This window comes from Phodopus roborovskii, unplaced genomic scaffold (genome assembly GCF_943737965.1).
Source record: "Phodopus roborovskii unplaced genomic scaffold, PHOROB, whole genome shotgun sequence".
Lineage (NCBI taxonomy): Eukaryota > Metazoa > Chordata > Mammalia > Rodentia > Cricetidae > Phodopus > Phodopus roborovskii.
The window spans coordinates 1,653,444-1,672,940 of record NW_026126469.1 but is presented as its reverse complement, the minus strand read 5'-3'; the positions used below and the strand labels follow the sequence as shown (position 1 = coordinate 1,672,940).

At 41.4% G+C, this 19,497-nt stretch overlaps 1 protein-coding gene across 1 annotated transcript; it reads right to left on the bottom strand.

Moving 5' to 3' along the window:
• Positions 1-2,133: 2,133 nt before the first annotated feature.
• Positions 2,134-15,378, bottom strand: LOC127227033 (uncharacterized). The gene is given in 4 exon segments (XM_051191260.1): positions 2,134-2,406; positions 4,076-4,497; positions 4,500-5,238; positions 15,373-15,378. Coding segments are annotated over 4 exon segments (1,440 nt in total).
• Between the last annotated feature and the right edge of the window lie 4,119 nt (positions 15,379-19,497).

Genomic DNA, 19,497 nt, shown 5'->3' with positions numbered 1-19,497 from the left:
CCAGGTGCCAGGTAGATAAAGGCCAGAGGTTGACCAGACGACCTCGCCTGTTTGGGAAATCACTTGCCAAGTCAAGTGCAGGGGGTGGGGGCATGGGGAGATCACGCTTCAGAAGCATTCAAACCTATGTACAAAAGCATGCTTGCTAATATTGAGACCGTAAAAGTCTTATCTTTAAGGGGTTTTGAGAGCGTTGAACTTTCCATGTTGGTTCTGGTTGTGCAGGCTTCACATGGGACACATGGATCTAGGCAGCAATCCCGTCTACTTTCAGGGCAGTGGGAGTTGTCAGGAGCACAGTGTAGGGGCCCTTCCAGTGGGGCTCTAAGTTCTTAGTCTGATGCCTCCCAACCCAGACAATCGCCAATCTGGAAAGAGTGGGGCTGACAAGGGTTTCTTTATTCTTCCCAGCATGCGGCCGCTAGAGGTTTCCAGACCTCTTCTTGAACTATCTGTAAGGCTCATAGATGTGCCTGCATGGAGGGGGTGTTTGCAAAATCAGAAATGTCAGCATCAAAGAATGATACAACTGACGGTGGACTGCCATGTAGGATTTCAAAGGGAGTTAGGCCATGAGGGCCTGGAGTGTTTCTGGCCCAATAGAGGGCCAGAGGTAGGAGTTGTACCCAGTCCTTAGAGCCAGTTTCAAGCGTTAATTTGGATAAAGCCTCCTTAATGGTTCTACTCATTCTTTCTACCTGTCCTGAACTCTGGGGTCTGTAAGCACAATGCAATTTCCAATTTATCCCCACTAACCTGGCCACCAACTGACTTACCCGGGAAATGAAGGCAGGCCCATTGTCTGATCCTATTACCTGTGGCATCCCACATCTGGGAAAGATTTCTTCCAAGAGTTTCTTGGTAACCATTTTTGCAGTCACGTGTTTGGTAGGGAAAGTTTTCATCCCTTCTGAAATGGTATCTGTGAAAACTAGTAAATATTTATAACCATACATGCCAGGTTTGACTTCAGTAAAGTCTATTTCCCAATGGACACCAGGCCTATAGCCACGAAGCCGGGTCCCAGGATCCAGTTTGGTTTTTCCTTGGTTGATCTAGGCACAGGCTAGACAGTTGACAGTTACTTGTTCCAGTAATAAATTCTGATTGGGAAGGTAAGTTCCAATTTCTTGCCTATCCAACAAAGTTTTCATCTTTTTGGCACTCAGATGAATCAGTTTATGGACTATCAGTATTCTTGCCATTTTTGTAGGCAGCATAGTCTTTCCTTGGTAGACCCAGCACTGTCGATTGGGGTCATAATCTGCACCTAGTTTCTGAACAATGTCCAAATCTGTTTCATCATAGTCCCAATCTGGAGCCTTAGCTGTCTCCTTTTCAGTCAATATATGGATATAGTCAATAATTGGGGGCCCAAGGCTGCTTGTTTGGCTGCTTCATCAGCCAGGCGATTTCCTTTGCCTCTAGGCTTTCCCCCCTTTTGATGTTCAGGGCAATTCATTATGCTCAATTCCTTGGGAAGGAACAGGGCCTTTAATAATGCCAAGATTTCATTTTTATTTCTAATTTCTTTGCCTTCTGATGTTAAAAGGCCCCTTCTCTGATAAATTTCCCCATGGACATGGGCAGTGGCAAAGGCATGTCGGCTATCAGTGTATACATTAAGCTTCTTACCTGCTGCCATCTGGAGAGCCTGAGTCAGAGCAATGAGTTCGACTTGCTGAGCAGAGGTACCTCCTGGGAGTGTAGTGGCCCATATGACCTTTGTAGCATCTGTCACAACAGCCCCTGCCCGTCTCTCACCATTTAGCAGCTGCCATCCGTGAACCAGGTGTAGTCCGTATCCTTCAAGGGCTGATCGGTCAGGTCAGGCCGCGTCACATGCATCTATGCAAGAATCTGCTGACAGTCATGGGATGCTGGTCCCTCCGGCAGCGGTAGCAAGGTGGCTGGGTTCAGGGTTACTATTGGCCCGAACTGGACCCTGTCTACAACCAGGAGCAGGGATTGATAGTGAGTTAGACGGGCATTAGATAGCCATCTATCTGGTGGCTGATGGATGAGGGACTCAACTGTGTGTGGCGCCAGTATGATCATTGGCTGTCCCAGAGTCAGTTTGGTGGCATCCTTGATTAGGATGGCAATCGCCACCACCATTCGGAGACATGGGGGTCATCCTGATGCAACTGGGTCTAATTTCTTGGAAAAGTAGGCAATGGGCCATCTCCAGGGTCCTAACTTTTGGGTTAAGGCTCCTTTTGCATAGCCCTGTTTTTCATCAACAAAGAGTTCAAAAGGCTTGGTGACATCTGGCAAGCCCAGGGCTGGTGAGGACAGCACGGCCCGCTTGATAGCATCAAAAGCCTGCTGTTGTTCCTCAGGCCAGTCAAAAGGTGTGTCTTGCTTGGTTACTGGGTAAAGGGGGGGCCACTGTTTCTGTAAACCCTGGAATCCAGAGTCTACAGAAGCCCGCAGTCCCCCAAAATTCCCTAAGTTGACGTTGGTTTTTGGGGATGGGTATGCGAGATATGGTTTCTTTGCAGGCAGGTGTCAACCATCTTTGCCCATCCATTAGCTTGTATCCCAAATAGGTGACTTCCTGTCTGCATATTTGAGCCTTTTTGGCAGAAGCTTGATGCCCTAGGTTCCCCAGTGTTCGTTATAGGGCCCTGGTACCTGTTCTGCAGTCCTGTTCAGTGGTGGCTGCAAGAAGGGGGTCGTCTATGTATTGCAGCAGGATGAGAGATGGATGCCTGATCTGGAAATCTGCCAGGTCTTAGTGAAGGGCCTCATCAAAGAGAGTGGGGCTATTCTTGAACCCCTGGGGTAGGCATGTCCAGGTCAATTGCCCTGAAATGCCCAGTTCTGGATCCTTCCATTCAAAACCAAATAAAGACTGACTCTGGGGACTCAGCCTCAGACAAAAGAAAGCATCCTTTAGTTCCAGAACAGTATACCAGGGATGAGTAGGAGGCAGGGTGCTTAGTAGGTTATAGGGATTTGGCACCGTGGGGTGAATGCCCTCCACTCGCTTATTGACTTCCCTAAGATCTTGGACTGGCCTGTAATCCCCAGTTCCTGGCTTCTTTACAGGCAGAAGTGGAGTATTCCATGGGGATCGGCAGGGGATCATGATCCCTTGGTCTAATAGTCTCTTAATGTGGAACTTGATTCCTTGATATGCCTCATTTGACATGGGATACTGTTTAATTGAGACGGGGGTGGCTGTTGACTTCAGGGGTATTATTAGGGGTGACTGTTGTATGGCCAGCCCCATGCTTCCTGTTTCTACCCAGGCCAGGGGGTATTGTTTTAACCATAAGTCCATTCCTTCCTGCTGCTCAGGAGGCTTTTCAAAAAGTCTACATTTATTTTCCAATTGCAAAGTCAATATTTGAAGTGGAGCCCCTTGTAGGCCGGAGACTTTAGCTCCTGATCCTTCAAAATGGATCTGGGCTTTTAATTTAGTCAGTAGATCTCAGCCCAGTAATGGATGTGGACAGTCCTGTACATGCAAAAAGGAATGTGAGACTTTACCTGATGCGAGGTGAACTTTTCTCTCCGTGGTCCACTGGTATTGTTTTCCTCCGGTGGCTCCTTATACCCAAGCTGTTTTTGTACTCAGTGGCCCATTCGTTTCAGTGATAACCGAATGTTGGGCTCCAGTGTCTACTAGGAAGGTGACTGGCTGTCCCCCGACTCTTAAGGTTAGCCTGGGCTGGGTGGGGGGGCTCCTGGCCCCGACTGCCCTAGTCTTCATCTAGGGCTAGAAGCTGAGTTGGTCTTTGGGGTCTGTCCCCACACCTCTGATTTCTAGGTCTCTTAGGGCAATCTTTGACCCAATGGCCTTTTTCTTTGCAGTAGGCACATTGGTCTCGATCTACCCTGGCCTCCTTTCTTCTCCCTTCCTTTCCTGACTTCCTGCATTATGATTATTCTGAGCTAAAGTGGCCAGGATTTTGCTTAATTCTCTCCGGTTCCTACGATCCCTCTCTCTCTCTCTCTCCTCTAGTTCCTTTTTTATCTTGTCCTCTCTTTCCTTCTGCAACTTTCTAAGTCTTTCTTCTTTCTCCTAAGGTGTTTCTCTCTTATTAAAGATCTTTTCTGCTTCCTTTAAGAGATCCTGCAGGCTATAATCTTGTAAATTATCTAGTCTCTGCAACTTATTCCTAATATCTGGAGCCGACTGCCAAATGAAAGCCACAGAAACATTTCCCCTTTGTTCATTACTATCAGGATCAAAGGGTGTATACGTATGGTAGGCTTCCTTTAGCCTCTCCAAAAATGCAGCTGGAGTATCCTCTGGTCCCTGGGTTATCTGTCTTACCTGAGCCAAATTCGTGGGGCAGTGTCCTGTGCCACGGAGGCCTGCTATGAGTAACTGGCGATAAAGACTTAGGTGTCCCCTACCTGTGGCAGTGTTAAAGTCCCAATAGGGACGATTTAGGGGAAAAACTTCCTCAATTTCATTAGGCAACTGAGTGGGCCTCCCGTCATTCCCCAAGACATTCTTCCAGGCTTCCAGGAAGACATGTTTTTTTCTTCAAAGGTTAAAAGGACCCGCAAAAGCTGTTGGCAATCATCCTAAGTGGGTTGATGGGTTATTAGAATGGATTCAATTAGGTTTGAGAGAGCTACAGGGTCTTTGGAGAAAGAGGGGTTGTTAGATTTCCAGTTATAAAGGTCAGATGCCGAGAAAGACCAGTATTGAAACTGGCCTCCTTGTCTGGCAGTCTGACGCAAGAGAAAGGCTCGGGAGGTTCCTTCCATGGCTGTCTCCCTTCGACCTTGGAGTCTGCCGGCTACTGGGGAGTCCGCAGCAGTCTCTTCTAGTCTGTTGTCCAGGGCAGGAGTGGTACTGTCTGGTTTGCCCGGACCCCTTTGCCGGGTGTCGCCGCCATTTTCAGTGCCCTGGGTAGTGGGCTGATATGGTGGGGGGGTCTCCATCTTCTGAAAGTAAATCTGTAAGATCAGACTCATCAGCAGGAAGAATAGGTTTGGAGTGAGGGGTTTTCTCTTTCTTGAGGACAGGATATAATTGAGATTTGGCAGGTGCCTGAGAGGAAACGAGTGGTACAGAAGAAGGCAAAGGGGGAGCAGTGGGCCCCTGTGAAGGTGGGCCACATCAGTCTTGGGGAGAGATTTAGAAGGGGGTTTGGGGGTGACAAAGGGAGCCACCCAAGGGGGTGGGTCAGAGGCCAAATCTTCCCAGGTGACAATATAGGCCACCTGGTCAGGATGTCGGTGGGGTTCAGTGTCGAAGACTCGTTCCTTTACCTGCAAGATAATACCAAGTTCGAAAGTCCCATCCCGGGGCCAGCCAACATTAAATGTCAGCCAATCAGAAGCACACAGAGTTTGCCATCTTTTTCTTCAAGTCAATTGACTGGTTGTACGCTCGGCCCTGGACTTTGCTCCAGTGATCTAGGGTCAGACTCAAAGGGGTAGTTACAGATTGTCCCATGTCTTTTTCAAAATAAAGAAGCAAATAGACAAGACAGACAGAACACACAGACAGGCGGCACCAAGACGTGCAGCGCGACTTCGGCGTAAAACCAAAACCAGATACTGAGTTGGGGTCACAGAGGGTCTTAAGTCCCCTGTCCCCTCCAAAACCACGAGTCCCTGGGACTGGTTGTTGGCCCAGAAAAATCAGGCGCCCCAAATCCCTGGAACATCTTCCAGGGTGGTAGGGGAGAAGTCTGAGCCCGTCAGCTCCTTCTCAAGCTGTCTACAGATATGGCTAGCTGATTAGCGATCGACAACAAAGTAGAGAAATTAAGTGCTGGCCAGCTTACCTCCCGGTGGGCACAGTGTCAGTCTCCAGGGAGGGGTCTCCAATCTCGGTGGGACCTCCAATGAAAGACCCCCAAGAGTTCGGAGTCTGCCAGGGAAAAGCCCTTGCCCCAAGAGACGATACCAGACCACTGGATGCAAGTGCAAGAGGCTGTTTATTGTTCACACACACAGGTACCTATGGACGCTTCAGTCTTTCGGGAGACTGAGAGAGCATGCGTGGTTAAAACATATGCAATTTATATAGGGTTGGGGTGGCAAGAAGCAGGCTTACAGAAGCAGAAGCATGGTTACAGGGATTTCATTGTTCCATCTAAATAAAGCGATTGTAGTTAACCAAGGACAGTTGTTTATTTGGGTTGGGCACAAAGAATACAAAGAATTCAGTTATGAATTCAGATACCATCCTGCTGACCTTGCTTTGGTCCAAGCTGCAGACCACAGATATCTGGTTGGTATCAGATGAGAGCAGCACCTGGTTCCCTCCTGTACTTTCCCATAATGTGACCTTGGCAAGTTGGCAAGAGCAGTTCAAGCAGGCAATATGCATAGTGGGGGGTCTTTCAGTAATAAGCAGAAATATTATAAAAGCCAGAGGGCAGAAGATAGTACTATGAAACTCTTTAATTATAAAATGGCCATTAAAACAATAAATGCACTTTGAACCCCATTGCAGGGCCTCTGCCAGAGGATCAGTTTAGTCTGAATTCCCCCACACCCTTCTCTGGGACCTCCCTGGGTTAGCCCCGAATCGTGCTCCCCCCTATATCCTGGCCCTGGAAAGTACAGCCCTAGTACTCTGCTCCACACACCACCCAGAGCCTGCCTTCCTCCCACCATGTATCCTACTGGGCCTGCTGCTCCAGTGCTCTGGTTGAGCACTGGGACCAGAGTATGGGTCGAACAACCCCTCCACCTCCGTGGAACATCCTGGGTCTGCTTTGAGCACACTGGACCCACATATTCATGAGGGACAACCCTGAGGCCATACCTACCTGATCTTTGGACCTGATCCCTGGCCCTCTGACAGAGGAGAGACCTCCTAGAGAGCTTGGACCATCCAGAATTACAGACATCCAACTCCTGACCCAACTATGCCCACTGGTAGAGTAGAGTCAGGAGAGAGAGACTCTACCTGCACCCACTGGAAGAAGCAATGGGAAGATGGCAATACAAGAAAACACCTAACAATAGAAAGACAAGAATGACACCACCAGAATCTAGGGACTCTACACCAACTAGACCTGAACATGCCAAAGCAAATGAATCAGAAGAGAATGAGTTAAAAAATACTTCATAAAAATGATAGAGGCCCTCAAAGACCGTATGAGAAAATCCCTTAAAGAAATAGAAGGAAAAAAAAAAAAAACAAAAAAACAAAAGATTGGAAAAAATAAGGGAAAAGACCAAGGCAAAACATGCAAGAAATGAACGAATCTCTTAAAGAAAGTAAGGATAGCCAAGAAAAAAAAAATAGTCAAACAGATGAAGGAAACAATTCAGACAGTTCAAGACTTGAAAACGGAAATAGAGGCAATAAAGAAAACACAAATGGAGGGAATGCTGGAAATAGAAAAACTGGGCTAATGATCAGGAACTACAGATGCAAGCAAAACCAACAGAATACAAGAGATAGAAGAGAGAATCTCAGGCATTGAAGATAAACTATAGGACATAGACTCATCGACCAAACAAAATCTTAAATCCAGAAAGTCTTTAACACAACACATCCAGGAAATGTGGAATACCATGAAAAGACCAAACCTAAGAATAATAGGCATAGGAGAAGGTGAAGAAGCCCAGCTCAAAGGTGCAGAAAACATACTCAACAAAATTATTGAAGAAAACTTTACCAATCTGAAGAAGGATATGCCTACGAAAGTACAAGAAGCATACCTATCACCAAATAGACTAGACCAAAGAAAAATAACCCCTCGACACATAATAATCAAAACACCTAACATGCAGAATAAAAAAGAATATTAAGAGCAGCAAAGGGAAAAAGCCAAGCAACATATAAAGGCAGACCTATCAAAATTAAACCTGACTTCTCCATGGAAACTCTCAAGGCCAGAAGGTCCTGGATAGATGTTATACAAGTATTAAGAATCCACAGATGCCAGCCCAGGCTACTATACCCAGCAAAACTCTCAATCATATACAGAGATAACACGATATTCAATGACAATGCCCGATTTTCACAATACATATCTACAAATCCAGCCCTACAGAAAGTTCTGGAAGGAAAACTGCAACCCAAGGAAGTAAACTATGCTCACAAACATAGGCAATAGATACTCCGAATTCACCAAAATCCAAAGGATAAAGCAGGAAAATACATTCACAATACTATCGCCAACAACAAATCTAAAACAAACAAGAATTAACAAGCAATAGTACTTACTATCCCTTAATATTAATGAACTTAACTTGCCTACAAAAAGACACAGGCTAAAAACAACCCTATACAATAAGAGAACTTCAGGAGGCATCACCATTCCTGACTTTAAATTCTACTACAGAGCTATAGTTCTGAAAACAGCCTGATATTGGCACAAAAACAGACAGGTAGACCAATGGAATCAATTGAAAATCCTGATATTAACTCACACACCTATGAACACCTGATTTTCGACAAAACAGCTAAAATTATACAATGGGGCAAGGACAGCATCTTCAACAAATGGTGCTGGCACAATTGGATGAGGGTGTGTAGAAGACTGCAGATAGACCCATGTCTGTTGCCATGCACAAAACTCAAGTCCAAATGGATCAAAGACCTCAACATCAATCCGAACACACTGAACCTCTTAGAAGAGAAAGTAGGAGGTACCCTTGAACAAATTGGTATAGGATACCGCTTCCTGAACATAACTCCAGGGGCACAGACACTGAGAGCAACAATTAATAAATGGGACCTCTTCAAACTTAGAAGCTTCTGTAAGGCAAAGGACACAGTGGACAAAACCAAATGGCAGCCCACAGACTGGGAAAAGATCTTCACCAATCCTATATCCGACAAAGGGCTGAACTCCAAAATATACAAAGAACTCAAGAAACTAGGCAACAAAACAACAAATAACCCCATTAAAAAATGGGGTACAGACCTGAAGAAAGAATTCTCAATAGAGGAAATCAAAAAGGCTGAAAGACACTTAAAAAAGTGCTCCACATCCTTAGCTATCAGGGAAATGCAAATCAATACAACTTTGAGATACCATCTTACTCCTGCCAGAATGGCTAAAATTAGAAACACCAATGATGACTTATGTTGGAGAGTATGTGGAGAAAGGGGTACACTCCTCCACTGCAAAGTCATACAGCCATTCTGGAGATCAGTATGGCGGTTCCTCAGGAAAATGGGAATTAGTTTACCACAGGACCCGGCAATCCTCCTCTTAGGCATATACCCACATCCATGCAACAAAGACATCTGTTCAACTATGTTCATAGCAGCACTATTTGTAATAGCAAGAAGCTGGAAGCAACCTATATGCCCCTCAATTGAAGAATGGATAATGAAGATGTGGCACATCTACACAATGGAATACTACTCTGCAGAAAAAATAATGGTATCTTGAAATTCGCAGGCAAGTGGATGGCACTTGAAGAAACCTTCCTGAATGAGGTAACCCAGTCACAAAAAGAGGAACATGGTATGTATTCACTCATTTACCTAGAGCAAAGGATCACCAGCCTATAATTCACACCACCAGAGGAACTAGGATACAAGGTGTATTCTAAGAGATTCATATAAAGTCCCTCACAGAAGCGGGAAGGGACAAGTCCCCCAGAGCACAGGGGAAGTGGGGGGGGGGCAGTGAATGGAGAGAGAAGTAGGAGAAAGCGAGGGGGAGGAGAGGAAAACATGTGCAACTAGGAAGATTGAGTCTGGGTAGGAATAGAAGACAGGAGAGAGAAAGACAGAGAGCGAGAGAGAGAGCGAGAGAGAGAGAGAGAGAGAGAGAGAGAGAGAGAAAAGAGGGAGCCAATATTGGTTTGAAGATAAAATTGAACCCAAAGAAAGGTCTAGAGACCTACAAGACTGCCGCTAACTAACAATTTGAGCATCCATGGAAAGGCTACCATAAATGCCCTTCCTGGAGAGTGAGATCAACAACTAACTTATCCATGGAGCCCTCATCTAATCCTGTTGGAAATAGGAGCAAACACCCATACAAAAACACTGAGTTGAACTAGAATCCAGATGTAGATGGAGAGGACAAGACCAGGCGACAGAAACACATAGAGACAGCTTACCTGAACAAGGAGGAGCTAATGGGCCCCCAGACTGATAGCTGGGAAGCCAGCATGGGACTGACTCAGAACCCCCTGAATATGGGTCTCAGCCAGAAGGTCTGAGCAGTCTAAGGGACCTCAGACAGTGGAGCCAGGATGTATCCCTGGTGCATAAAAGGACCTTGTGAACACATCCCCCATGGAGGGATAACTGCCTTAACCTAGAGACAGGAGAGAAGCCCTAGTCCCTACTTCACATGACCTGTCAGATCTACATGACCCCAACTGGATGGCATTGCCCTACATACGGAATTGGGGTTGGGAGATGGGAGGGGAGGGTGGTTAGGGTGCATGTTAGAGGGCAGAGAGGGTAAAAGGGAAGGAGGGAGGAGGTAAGTGAGAGAGGGAGAAGGAACTGGGATCGACATGTAAAATAATAAATTAAATTTAAAAAAATGCTTTGACTCCAAAATTTAAGTTCAAGGACAAGTTACTGGGGAAAGGATTTCTATTTTTGTTTCCACAGAAAATGAAAATGATTCCTTCCAGACTAATGTGGTTTGATCAAGCCAGACCACCTGAAACAGAGTACCAGGTGATCCTACATTCAAACAGCTGGACAAAGCAGCCTTGCAGACTACAGCCAGGATTTCTGCATCTTCTTAGGATCCCCCATGACAGTGCCCCTTACCAGCAGGAAGTAGTTTGGAAAGAACGACGCCCAAATTTCCAAAGATTGTCTATAAATGTTTGTTTTCATTTAAATGGACTTGGAGATATATATATATATATATATATATATATATATATATATATATGACACAGGCTAACAGAATAGATATGAAGACATAATCCATCCTTCTGCTGCATACAAGAAACACATCTAAGCTTCAAAGATAGACATTACTTCAGGGTAAAGGGTTGTGAAAAGATCTTCCAATCAAATGGACCCAAGAAGCAAGCAGGTGTAGCTATCCTAATATCTAACAAGTTAGACTTCAAACCAAAGTCAAGCAAAAGAGATGAAGAAGGTAATTTTGTATTCATCACAGGAGAAATCCATCTGTACAAAGTCTCAATTTTGGGCATCTATGACCCAAATACAAAGGCACCCACATTCATAAAAGAAACACTCCTAAAACTCAAAGCTAACATAAATCCTCACACACTTATAGTGGGAGACTTCAACACACCACTCTCACCACTACTCAGGACCACCAGACAGAAACTTAACAAAAGAACTAACAGAAGTTTTGTCTGAATTGGGTTTAACAGACATCTATAGAACATACCATCCAAAAACAAAATAATATACCTTCTTTTCAGCTCCACATGGATCCTTCTCTAAAATCGAGCACATACCAGGCAACATAACAAACATCAACAGCTACAAAAAAAAATTGGAATAGTCCCCTGTATCTTATCAGATCACCATGCTTTAAAGTTGGAATTCAACAAAAACACAAATTCCAGAAACCCTACATACTCATGGAAACTGAACAATGCGCAATTGCAACAAACCTGGGTCAAAAAATAAAGAAAGAAAGAAATAAAGACATTATAGAATTCAATGAGAATGAAGACACAACATACCTGAAAGCAGTGTTACCAGGAAAGTTCATTGCACTAAGTGCCTATATGAAGAAAACGGAGGACAGTCACATGAGAGAATTAACAACACAACTGAAAGCCTTAGAACAAACAGAAGCAAACTCACCATGGAGGAATAGACACCAGGAAATATTTTGAGAGGTGAAATCAATAAAATAGAAACCAGGAAAACAATAAAAAAAAAATCAATGTAACAAAGAGTTGGTTTTTCAAGAAAATCAGTAAGATAGATAAACCATTATACAAAATAACCAAAAAGCAAAGAGAGAGAACATGCAAATTAACAAAATCAGAAACAAAAAGGGGAATGTAACAATGGACACAGAGGAAATCCAGACAATTTTCAGGTCATACTTTGAAAACCTGTACTCCACAAAATCTGAAAATTCAAAGGAAATTGACAAATTTCTGGATAACTATTACTTACCAAAATTAAATCAAGAACAGATCAGAAACTTAATTAGACCTATAGCCCCTAATGATATAGAAGCAGTCATCAAAAGCCTCCCAACCAAATAAAGCCCAGGGCCAGATGGCTTTAGTGCAGAATTCTACCAGAAATTCAAGGAAGACCTAATACCAATACTCCTCAAATTGATCCACACAATAGAAGCAGAATGTTCATTACCAAACTCTTTTTTATGAGGCCACAATTACCTTGGTACCCAAGCCACAGAAAGACACAACTAAGAAAGACAACTACAGACCAATATCCCTCATGAATATTGATGCAAAAATACTCAATAAAATACTGGCAAATCAAATCCAAGAACACATCAGAAAAAATCATCCACCATGACCAAATAGATGTCATTCCAGGAATATAGGGATGGTTCAACATATGAAAATCTATCAATTAGATCCACTATATAAACAAACTGAAAGAGAAAAACCACAGTATCATCTCACTGGATGCTGAAAATGCCTTTGACAAAATTTAACACCCTTTCATGATAAAGGTCTTGGAGAGATCAGGGATAACGGGAACACACCTAAACATAATGAAAGCAATATACAGTAAAGCAACAGCCAACACCAAACTGAATGGAGAGAAGCTTAAGGTGATTCCTCTAAAATCAGGAACAAGACAAGGCTGCCCACTTCCTCCACATCTCTTCAATATTGTACTTGAAGTTCTAGATAAAGCAATGAGACAACAAAAGGAAATCAAGGGGATTCAAATTGGAAAGGAAGAAGTCAAACTTCACTATTTGCAGATGATAAGGTAGTTTACATAAGTGACCTGAAAAACTCTACCAGGGAACTCCTACAGCTGATAAACAACTTCCGCAAACTAGCAGTATACAAGATAAACTCAACAACAACAACAAAAAATTAGTAGCCCTACTATATACAGACAACAAAGGGACTGAGAAAGAAATCAGAGAAACATCACCCTTTACAATAGCCACAAACAACATAAAGTATCTTGGGGTAACACTTACCAAACAAGTGAAAGACCTATATAGCAAAAAACTTTGTGTTGTTAAAGAAAGAAATTAAAGAAGATACCAGAAAATGGAAAGATCTCCCATGCTCCTGGATAGGTAGGATAAACATAGTAAAAATGGCAGTCTTGCCAAAAGCAATCTACAGATTCAATGCAATCCCCATTAAAGTCCCAGCACAATTCTTCACTGACCTTGAAAGGATAATGCTCATCTTTATATAGAAAAACAATAGACCCAGGATAGCCAAAACAACCCTGTATAATAAAGGAACCTCAGGAGGCATCACCATCCCCAACTTCAAGCTCTACTATAAAGCTATAGTGCTGAAAACAGCCTGGTATTGGCACAAAAATAGACAGGTAGACCAATGGAATCAAAAAGAAAATCCTGATACTAACCCACACACTTATGAACACCTGATTTTTGACAAAACAACTAAAAGTATACAGTGGAAGAAGGAAAGCATCTTCAACAAATGGTGCTGGCACAACTGGATGATGTGTAGAAGACTGCAGATAGACCCATGTCTGTTGCCATGCACAAAACTCAAGTTGAAATGGATCAGACCTCAACATAAATGCAGCCACACTGAACCTCTTAGAAGAGAAAGTGGAAGGAACTCTTGAACAGATTGGTGCAGAAGACATCTTCCTGAGCATAACTCCAGTAGCACAGACACTGAGATGGACAATTAATAAATAGAAACTCCTCAAACTGAAAAGTTTCTGTAAGGCAAAGGACACAGGTGACAAGACTAAATGTCAGCCCACAGACTGGGAAAATATTTTCACCAACCCTACATCTGACAGAGGGCTGATCTCCAAAATATACAAAGAACTCAAGAAACTAGTCACCAAAACACAAAATTAAAAAATTGGGGGACAGAAATGAAGAAACAGTTCTCAATAGAGGAATTCAAAATGGCTGAAAGACACTGAAGAACTGGGATTGATATGTAAAATAAGAAAAAATAATAATAAAAAGAAATAATAAATACGCATAGCAATGGATACCATCATAGAATTGGATTTTTCACCTTTACATTATTGAAAAAGGAGGTACCCATGAGGCTGTACTCCTTCCTGAGAAGCTGTTGACTATTAATAGTTGTTGTGGTGGTGGTGGCTTTCCTTCTCTTCAGTGTGTACACAGTATTGCCACTTGAGGACTTTTTGGGAAGAAATAGAAGGAAATGAAGGAGAAAAAACAAATCTTAGCGGAGGCTGACTGTAGTCATAACACTATGTATAAAATTATATACATACATACATACATATATTCAGGAGGCCAAACGTGGAGGCATATGCCTTTGATCCCAGCACTCAGGAGGTAGAGGTAGGCAGATCTCTATGAGTTTGAGGCTAACCAAGTCTACAAAGTAAGTTCCAGAACAGCAAGAACGGTTCAACAGAGAAACCCTGTCTCAAAAGCCAAAATAAATAAATAAGGAAGTAGGTATTAAACACACGAGCATACAGAACAAAAGTTCAGTATACAATAAAGAACATGAAAGCAACAGAATATCAATGGATGGCAGGAAAGAAAGAAAACCTGCAAATATCAATGCTACAAGGAAAGGAAAAAAGAACTACAAAGTAGCCAACCATCCAGAACAACAAACAAAAGGACACAGAGAAAAAAAAAATCAAACCCTTTTCAAATTATAACCTAGAATTTAATTTAAATTATCTTTTCTCACCAATTAAAATAAACAAATTTAACTATTATATTAGAAAAACATAACCTAACTATCAGCTTTTTCCAAGAAAGACACTTAGCTTGGAAAGACATCTATAATCTAAGGGTCTGAACTAAAAGTCAAACTATCATGCAAACCAGAAAGCACAAACAAACTATTGTAGCAACTCTCAGATCTGGTGAAGTTGCCTTCAAACCAATACTAATCAGAAGCAATAAAAGGGGCCATCACATTTTGATTGAAAGGAAACCAGTTCACCAACAGGACATAATGATTGTAGATATTCGTGAACCAAATATTGGGGCCTTCGAATCTATAATGTGGTCATGATATGACATAAAAAGCCTGTATAGATAGGTTTAGCTACAACTTAATGAAAGACTTATATATCCCACATACATATCTAGATAGATATTCCAAATTCAAAAGATTAACATAACACCCTCAGAGTTAATTATTCAACAAATCAATTGGGCTTTATAAATGTTATAGGATGTTCTATGTAATAGATATGGAATACACATTCTCATGTTGCATCAAACCATCTTGAAAATGAGCACATTATAGGGAGCAAAGTAAAACTTAATAAATACAAAAGAAAGAAGAATGACATACCTGCATCGTATCAGATCATAGTGGGTTAAAACATAGCAAGATCATAGCAAGATCAACCTCAGAAATACAAATAATTGGAGACTGTCTCAGTTAGGGTTTCTATTCCTGTGACGAAACATACCATGACCAAAAAGCAATCTGAGATAAGGAAAGGGTTTAATGGCTCACAATTCCACATTATGGTCCACCACTGAAGGAAGCCAGGACAAGAACTCAAGCAGGGCAGGATCCTGGATGCAAGAGTCGATGCAAAGGCCATAAAGGGGAGCTGCTTACTGGCTTGCTCCTCATGGCTTCCTGAGCATACTTTCTTATAGAACTCAGGACCACCAGCCCACAATGGGCTGGGCCCTTCCCCATCAATTACTAATTAAGAAAATTCTCAACAGGCTTGCCCACAGCCCAATCTTATGGAGGTATTTTTTCTCAGTGGAGGTCTCCTCATCTCATATTGAGTATAGTTTGTGTCAGGTTGACATGAATATTGAATGAGCAATGAGTCACTGAAGAACCCAGAGGAAATTAAGCTCTTAGAGTAAATGAACTTCTTGTACACAGCTAAGGAACCTCTTAGGAACATTCATAGCTCTAAGAGGTTTCCCAAAGGACATAAGCTGGCCTGGTTTTGTGATGTCTCTGTCTCAGCCTCCTGAGACCTAAGAATCTTTTCTGTTTTTCTTTCGTATCCTTATCTCTTTCTGTTCTGCATTTGCCACAATAGCTTCATCCCTCTATGCTCCCCACTGGTTACCTCTTCAATTTACTTTTTCTGTCAATCCTCTAGTCTCATGTTGCTTTTCACTGATACCTGGAGTAGCTAATAACTCACTGTAGGACATAGCACCACAGCTCCTTTATATTTTAGCAGGAACTGATTATATCTGGTGTTCATAATGGTCTGATTATCTGTGTGTTCATTATGCACTTACTATAGTGGTTGTATTATATAGTCACTGTTCTATTTTCAGTAGAGTATTGGGATCTGAACCTAAATGGGCCAAGGATATCATTTATTAAAGTAACAGCTGAACCATATTGCAGTCAAATTCTTCTTGAACAGTGTAAACACTTCAGTTGAAAGAATAAGGGATGTAAAAAAACAAACAAACAAAAAACCTCTTACCAACACAAATTAAGAAGTCAAACTATCTCTATTTGCAGATGATATGATACTATACATTTGAGGCCAAATTGTGTCAGAAAACTAAAAGTAAGAACAGTCAGTAATGTGTCAGGATATAGAATCAATAGCTTTTCTATAGACCTACAGCAAACATACTAAGGAGATCATGACTGTTTTAATGTGTGTTTCAGAGCTCTATTTCCAGTTAGCTTATTTCCTAGACCACCTGCAATTCACTTCCAAATTATAATAAAATACATTTTAGAAAACAACTCTCTCAAATTATAGCTTCTGGTTCCTTTTTACATGTATATATTTTGACTAATGATCATGAATGAAGTTGTTAACATGTACTTAGTTTCATTTTGGCTTTATGTAAGATAAAGTTTTAAAAGTTCTTTGTTTTAAAGGAGACCATGGAAACACCCCTATTCACAATAGCTTCAAAGAATATTGAATATATAGGAATAAGTCTAACAAAGGAAGGAAAATCCTTTGCAATGAAAACATTAAGACCCTGAAGAAAGGGTCTAGAAAATAGGAAGACATCATAGAATTAACATTGCAAAAATGAACATTCTATCAAAAACTATTTACAGATTCAGTGTAATTCCAATCAAATTCCCACCTCATTTTTTTCACATAAATAGAAAAAAAAACTATCATAAAGAAGGAGGTGCCTGGGCAGGAGAGACAGTTCTGTGGTTAAGAGCACCTGCTGCTCTTCCGAGTTCAATTCCAACCAACCTACATGGTGGTTCACAACCATCTATAATGGGATTTTATGTCCTCTTCTGGATGCAGGCATACATGCAGATAGAGCATAAATAATAAATAAATGAATCTTTTAAAAGTAAATTAAAAAAGGAGGTGCCTATCAAAGTACAACAGGCATACAGAACACCAAATAGACAGGACCAGAAAATAAATTCCCCATGACATGTAATAATTAAAATGGTAAATGTACAAATGAAAAGATGTTAAATATAAAGGCAGACCCATTAGAATAACACATGATGTCTCAACGAAAACTCAGAAAGTCAGAAGAGCCAGACATGTTTTTACAAGTGCTGAGATACTACAGATGTCAGCCAAAACTACTGTGCCCAGAAAAACTTTCAAGCACAATAGACAGATAAAGTAAAACATTCCATGATAGAACAAACTTGAACAGTATCTATCTATCTATCACTGTGGCTCCACAGAAGGCACTAGGAGGAAAACTTCAGTCTGAAGTTTTGCCCAAGAAGGTATAAGGAATAAATAATCCAAGAATAGTAAATGGGGGGGGTGTAACCAAATTATAACAATCATGTAACAAGAATAAGTAAACACTATTTACTAATAACTATCCATATTAATTATCTAATTTCCCCAGTAAAAAGATACACAGTAACAGATTGGATTAGAAAACCACATCCATCCTCCTGCTGCACCCAATAAGCACACTTCAATATCAAAGATAGATATCACCTCAGGCTGAAAGTAGGATAAAGATATTCCAAGCAAATGGGATTCAAGAAGCAAGCAGGACTAGCAATTTAATATCTAACCAAATAGAATTCAAACTGAAAGTATTCAGAAGAGATACAAAGGAAACTCGTCAAAGAAAAAATTCACCAAGAGGATATTACAATTTTATACATTTATGCACCAAATAGAAGAGCAACAAAATTCATAAAAGAGACACTAGTACAGCTAAAATCTTATATTGACCTGAGACAGTGATAGTGGGTTATTTCAATGCCTCACTCTTGTCAGTAGACTGGTCATCCAGACAAAAAGTAAGCAGAGAAATGCAGTAGACAAATAATGACATAAATCAAATGAATCAATCAGAGATCTACAAAGCATTTCACCCAATCACAAAAAAATGCACTTCTCAGAAACTCGTGGAAATGTCTCCAAATTGACCATGGACACAAAGAAAATCTCAACAGAAACAAGGAAATTGAAATCACACCCTGCATCCTATCTGACCAACCCGTATTTAAGTTGAATATCATCAAGAGAAATTTTATCAACTCATGGAACTCAACAACTCACTACTGAGTGAAAAATAGGTCAAGACAGAAATCAAGAAGGAAATTAAAATGTCACTAGAACTGAATGAAAAGGAATATACAACATGTTCAACTTATGGAGCACAATGAAGGTAGTGCTAGCCCTCCACAACAGGAAGGCCCAGAAGACACGCCCTTCACTAATCCTGTCAGACATAAAATGGTGAGATGGGCACCAGCACATCAAAGAACTTTGTTGTCATCCCTTTCCTTGTGCCAGACCTTACGGTTGGAGATGCTGCTGCTCAATTGAATGAATTAAATGCAGTGGGTTTAATTGGGCCCCAAAGTAGCATGGCTTTATTAGATTATAAGTGATATATCACCACAATTTCCCTTTTTTGTCTAATACAAAAAGTAGGCTATAGTTAATATAAGAAAAACACACACAATAAATATAATAGCTATATATAATATATACAGTCAGTAAGTATCAACAATGTCTAGTCCATTGCATTTGACAAATTCAGAGAAAATACTTCATTATCTATCCTATCTTGGTGAGTCAAAAGTCTTGTGCATAATTTACTTTCTATTCTAATTTGCATTATCAAATTATCTTTTAATGTCTCTCAACCTTTTACACTTTACACCTCTTTGGTGAGTTTCTTTTCTGAGTCTGGTAAACTACACCTATATTATCTAGGCTTCAACTCCTTCAGAGACCCGTGAAGGAAATAATATTAACTGAGTAAGCAGGAAGTACAAGCAAATGACTTTCAAAAAAATGTGAGAAGTGACAAACACAGTGGTTGCCTGGACAGTCAGCCAATGTTCTTCTACAACATTGAGGCATCAATCTTCAGCATATAGGCCCAGCATATCTGATAGGTTTTTCTATGAAGCAAGATTTTTGAAGGACTGTCCTGTCTTGTCTTGTCAAGTTTCTGCAGTCACTTTCTTTCTTTTTTTTTTTTTTTTTTTTTTTTTGTCCTGTTT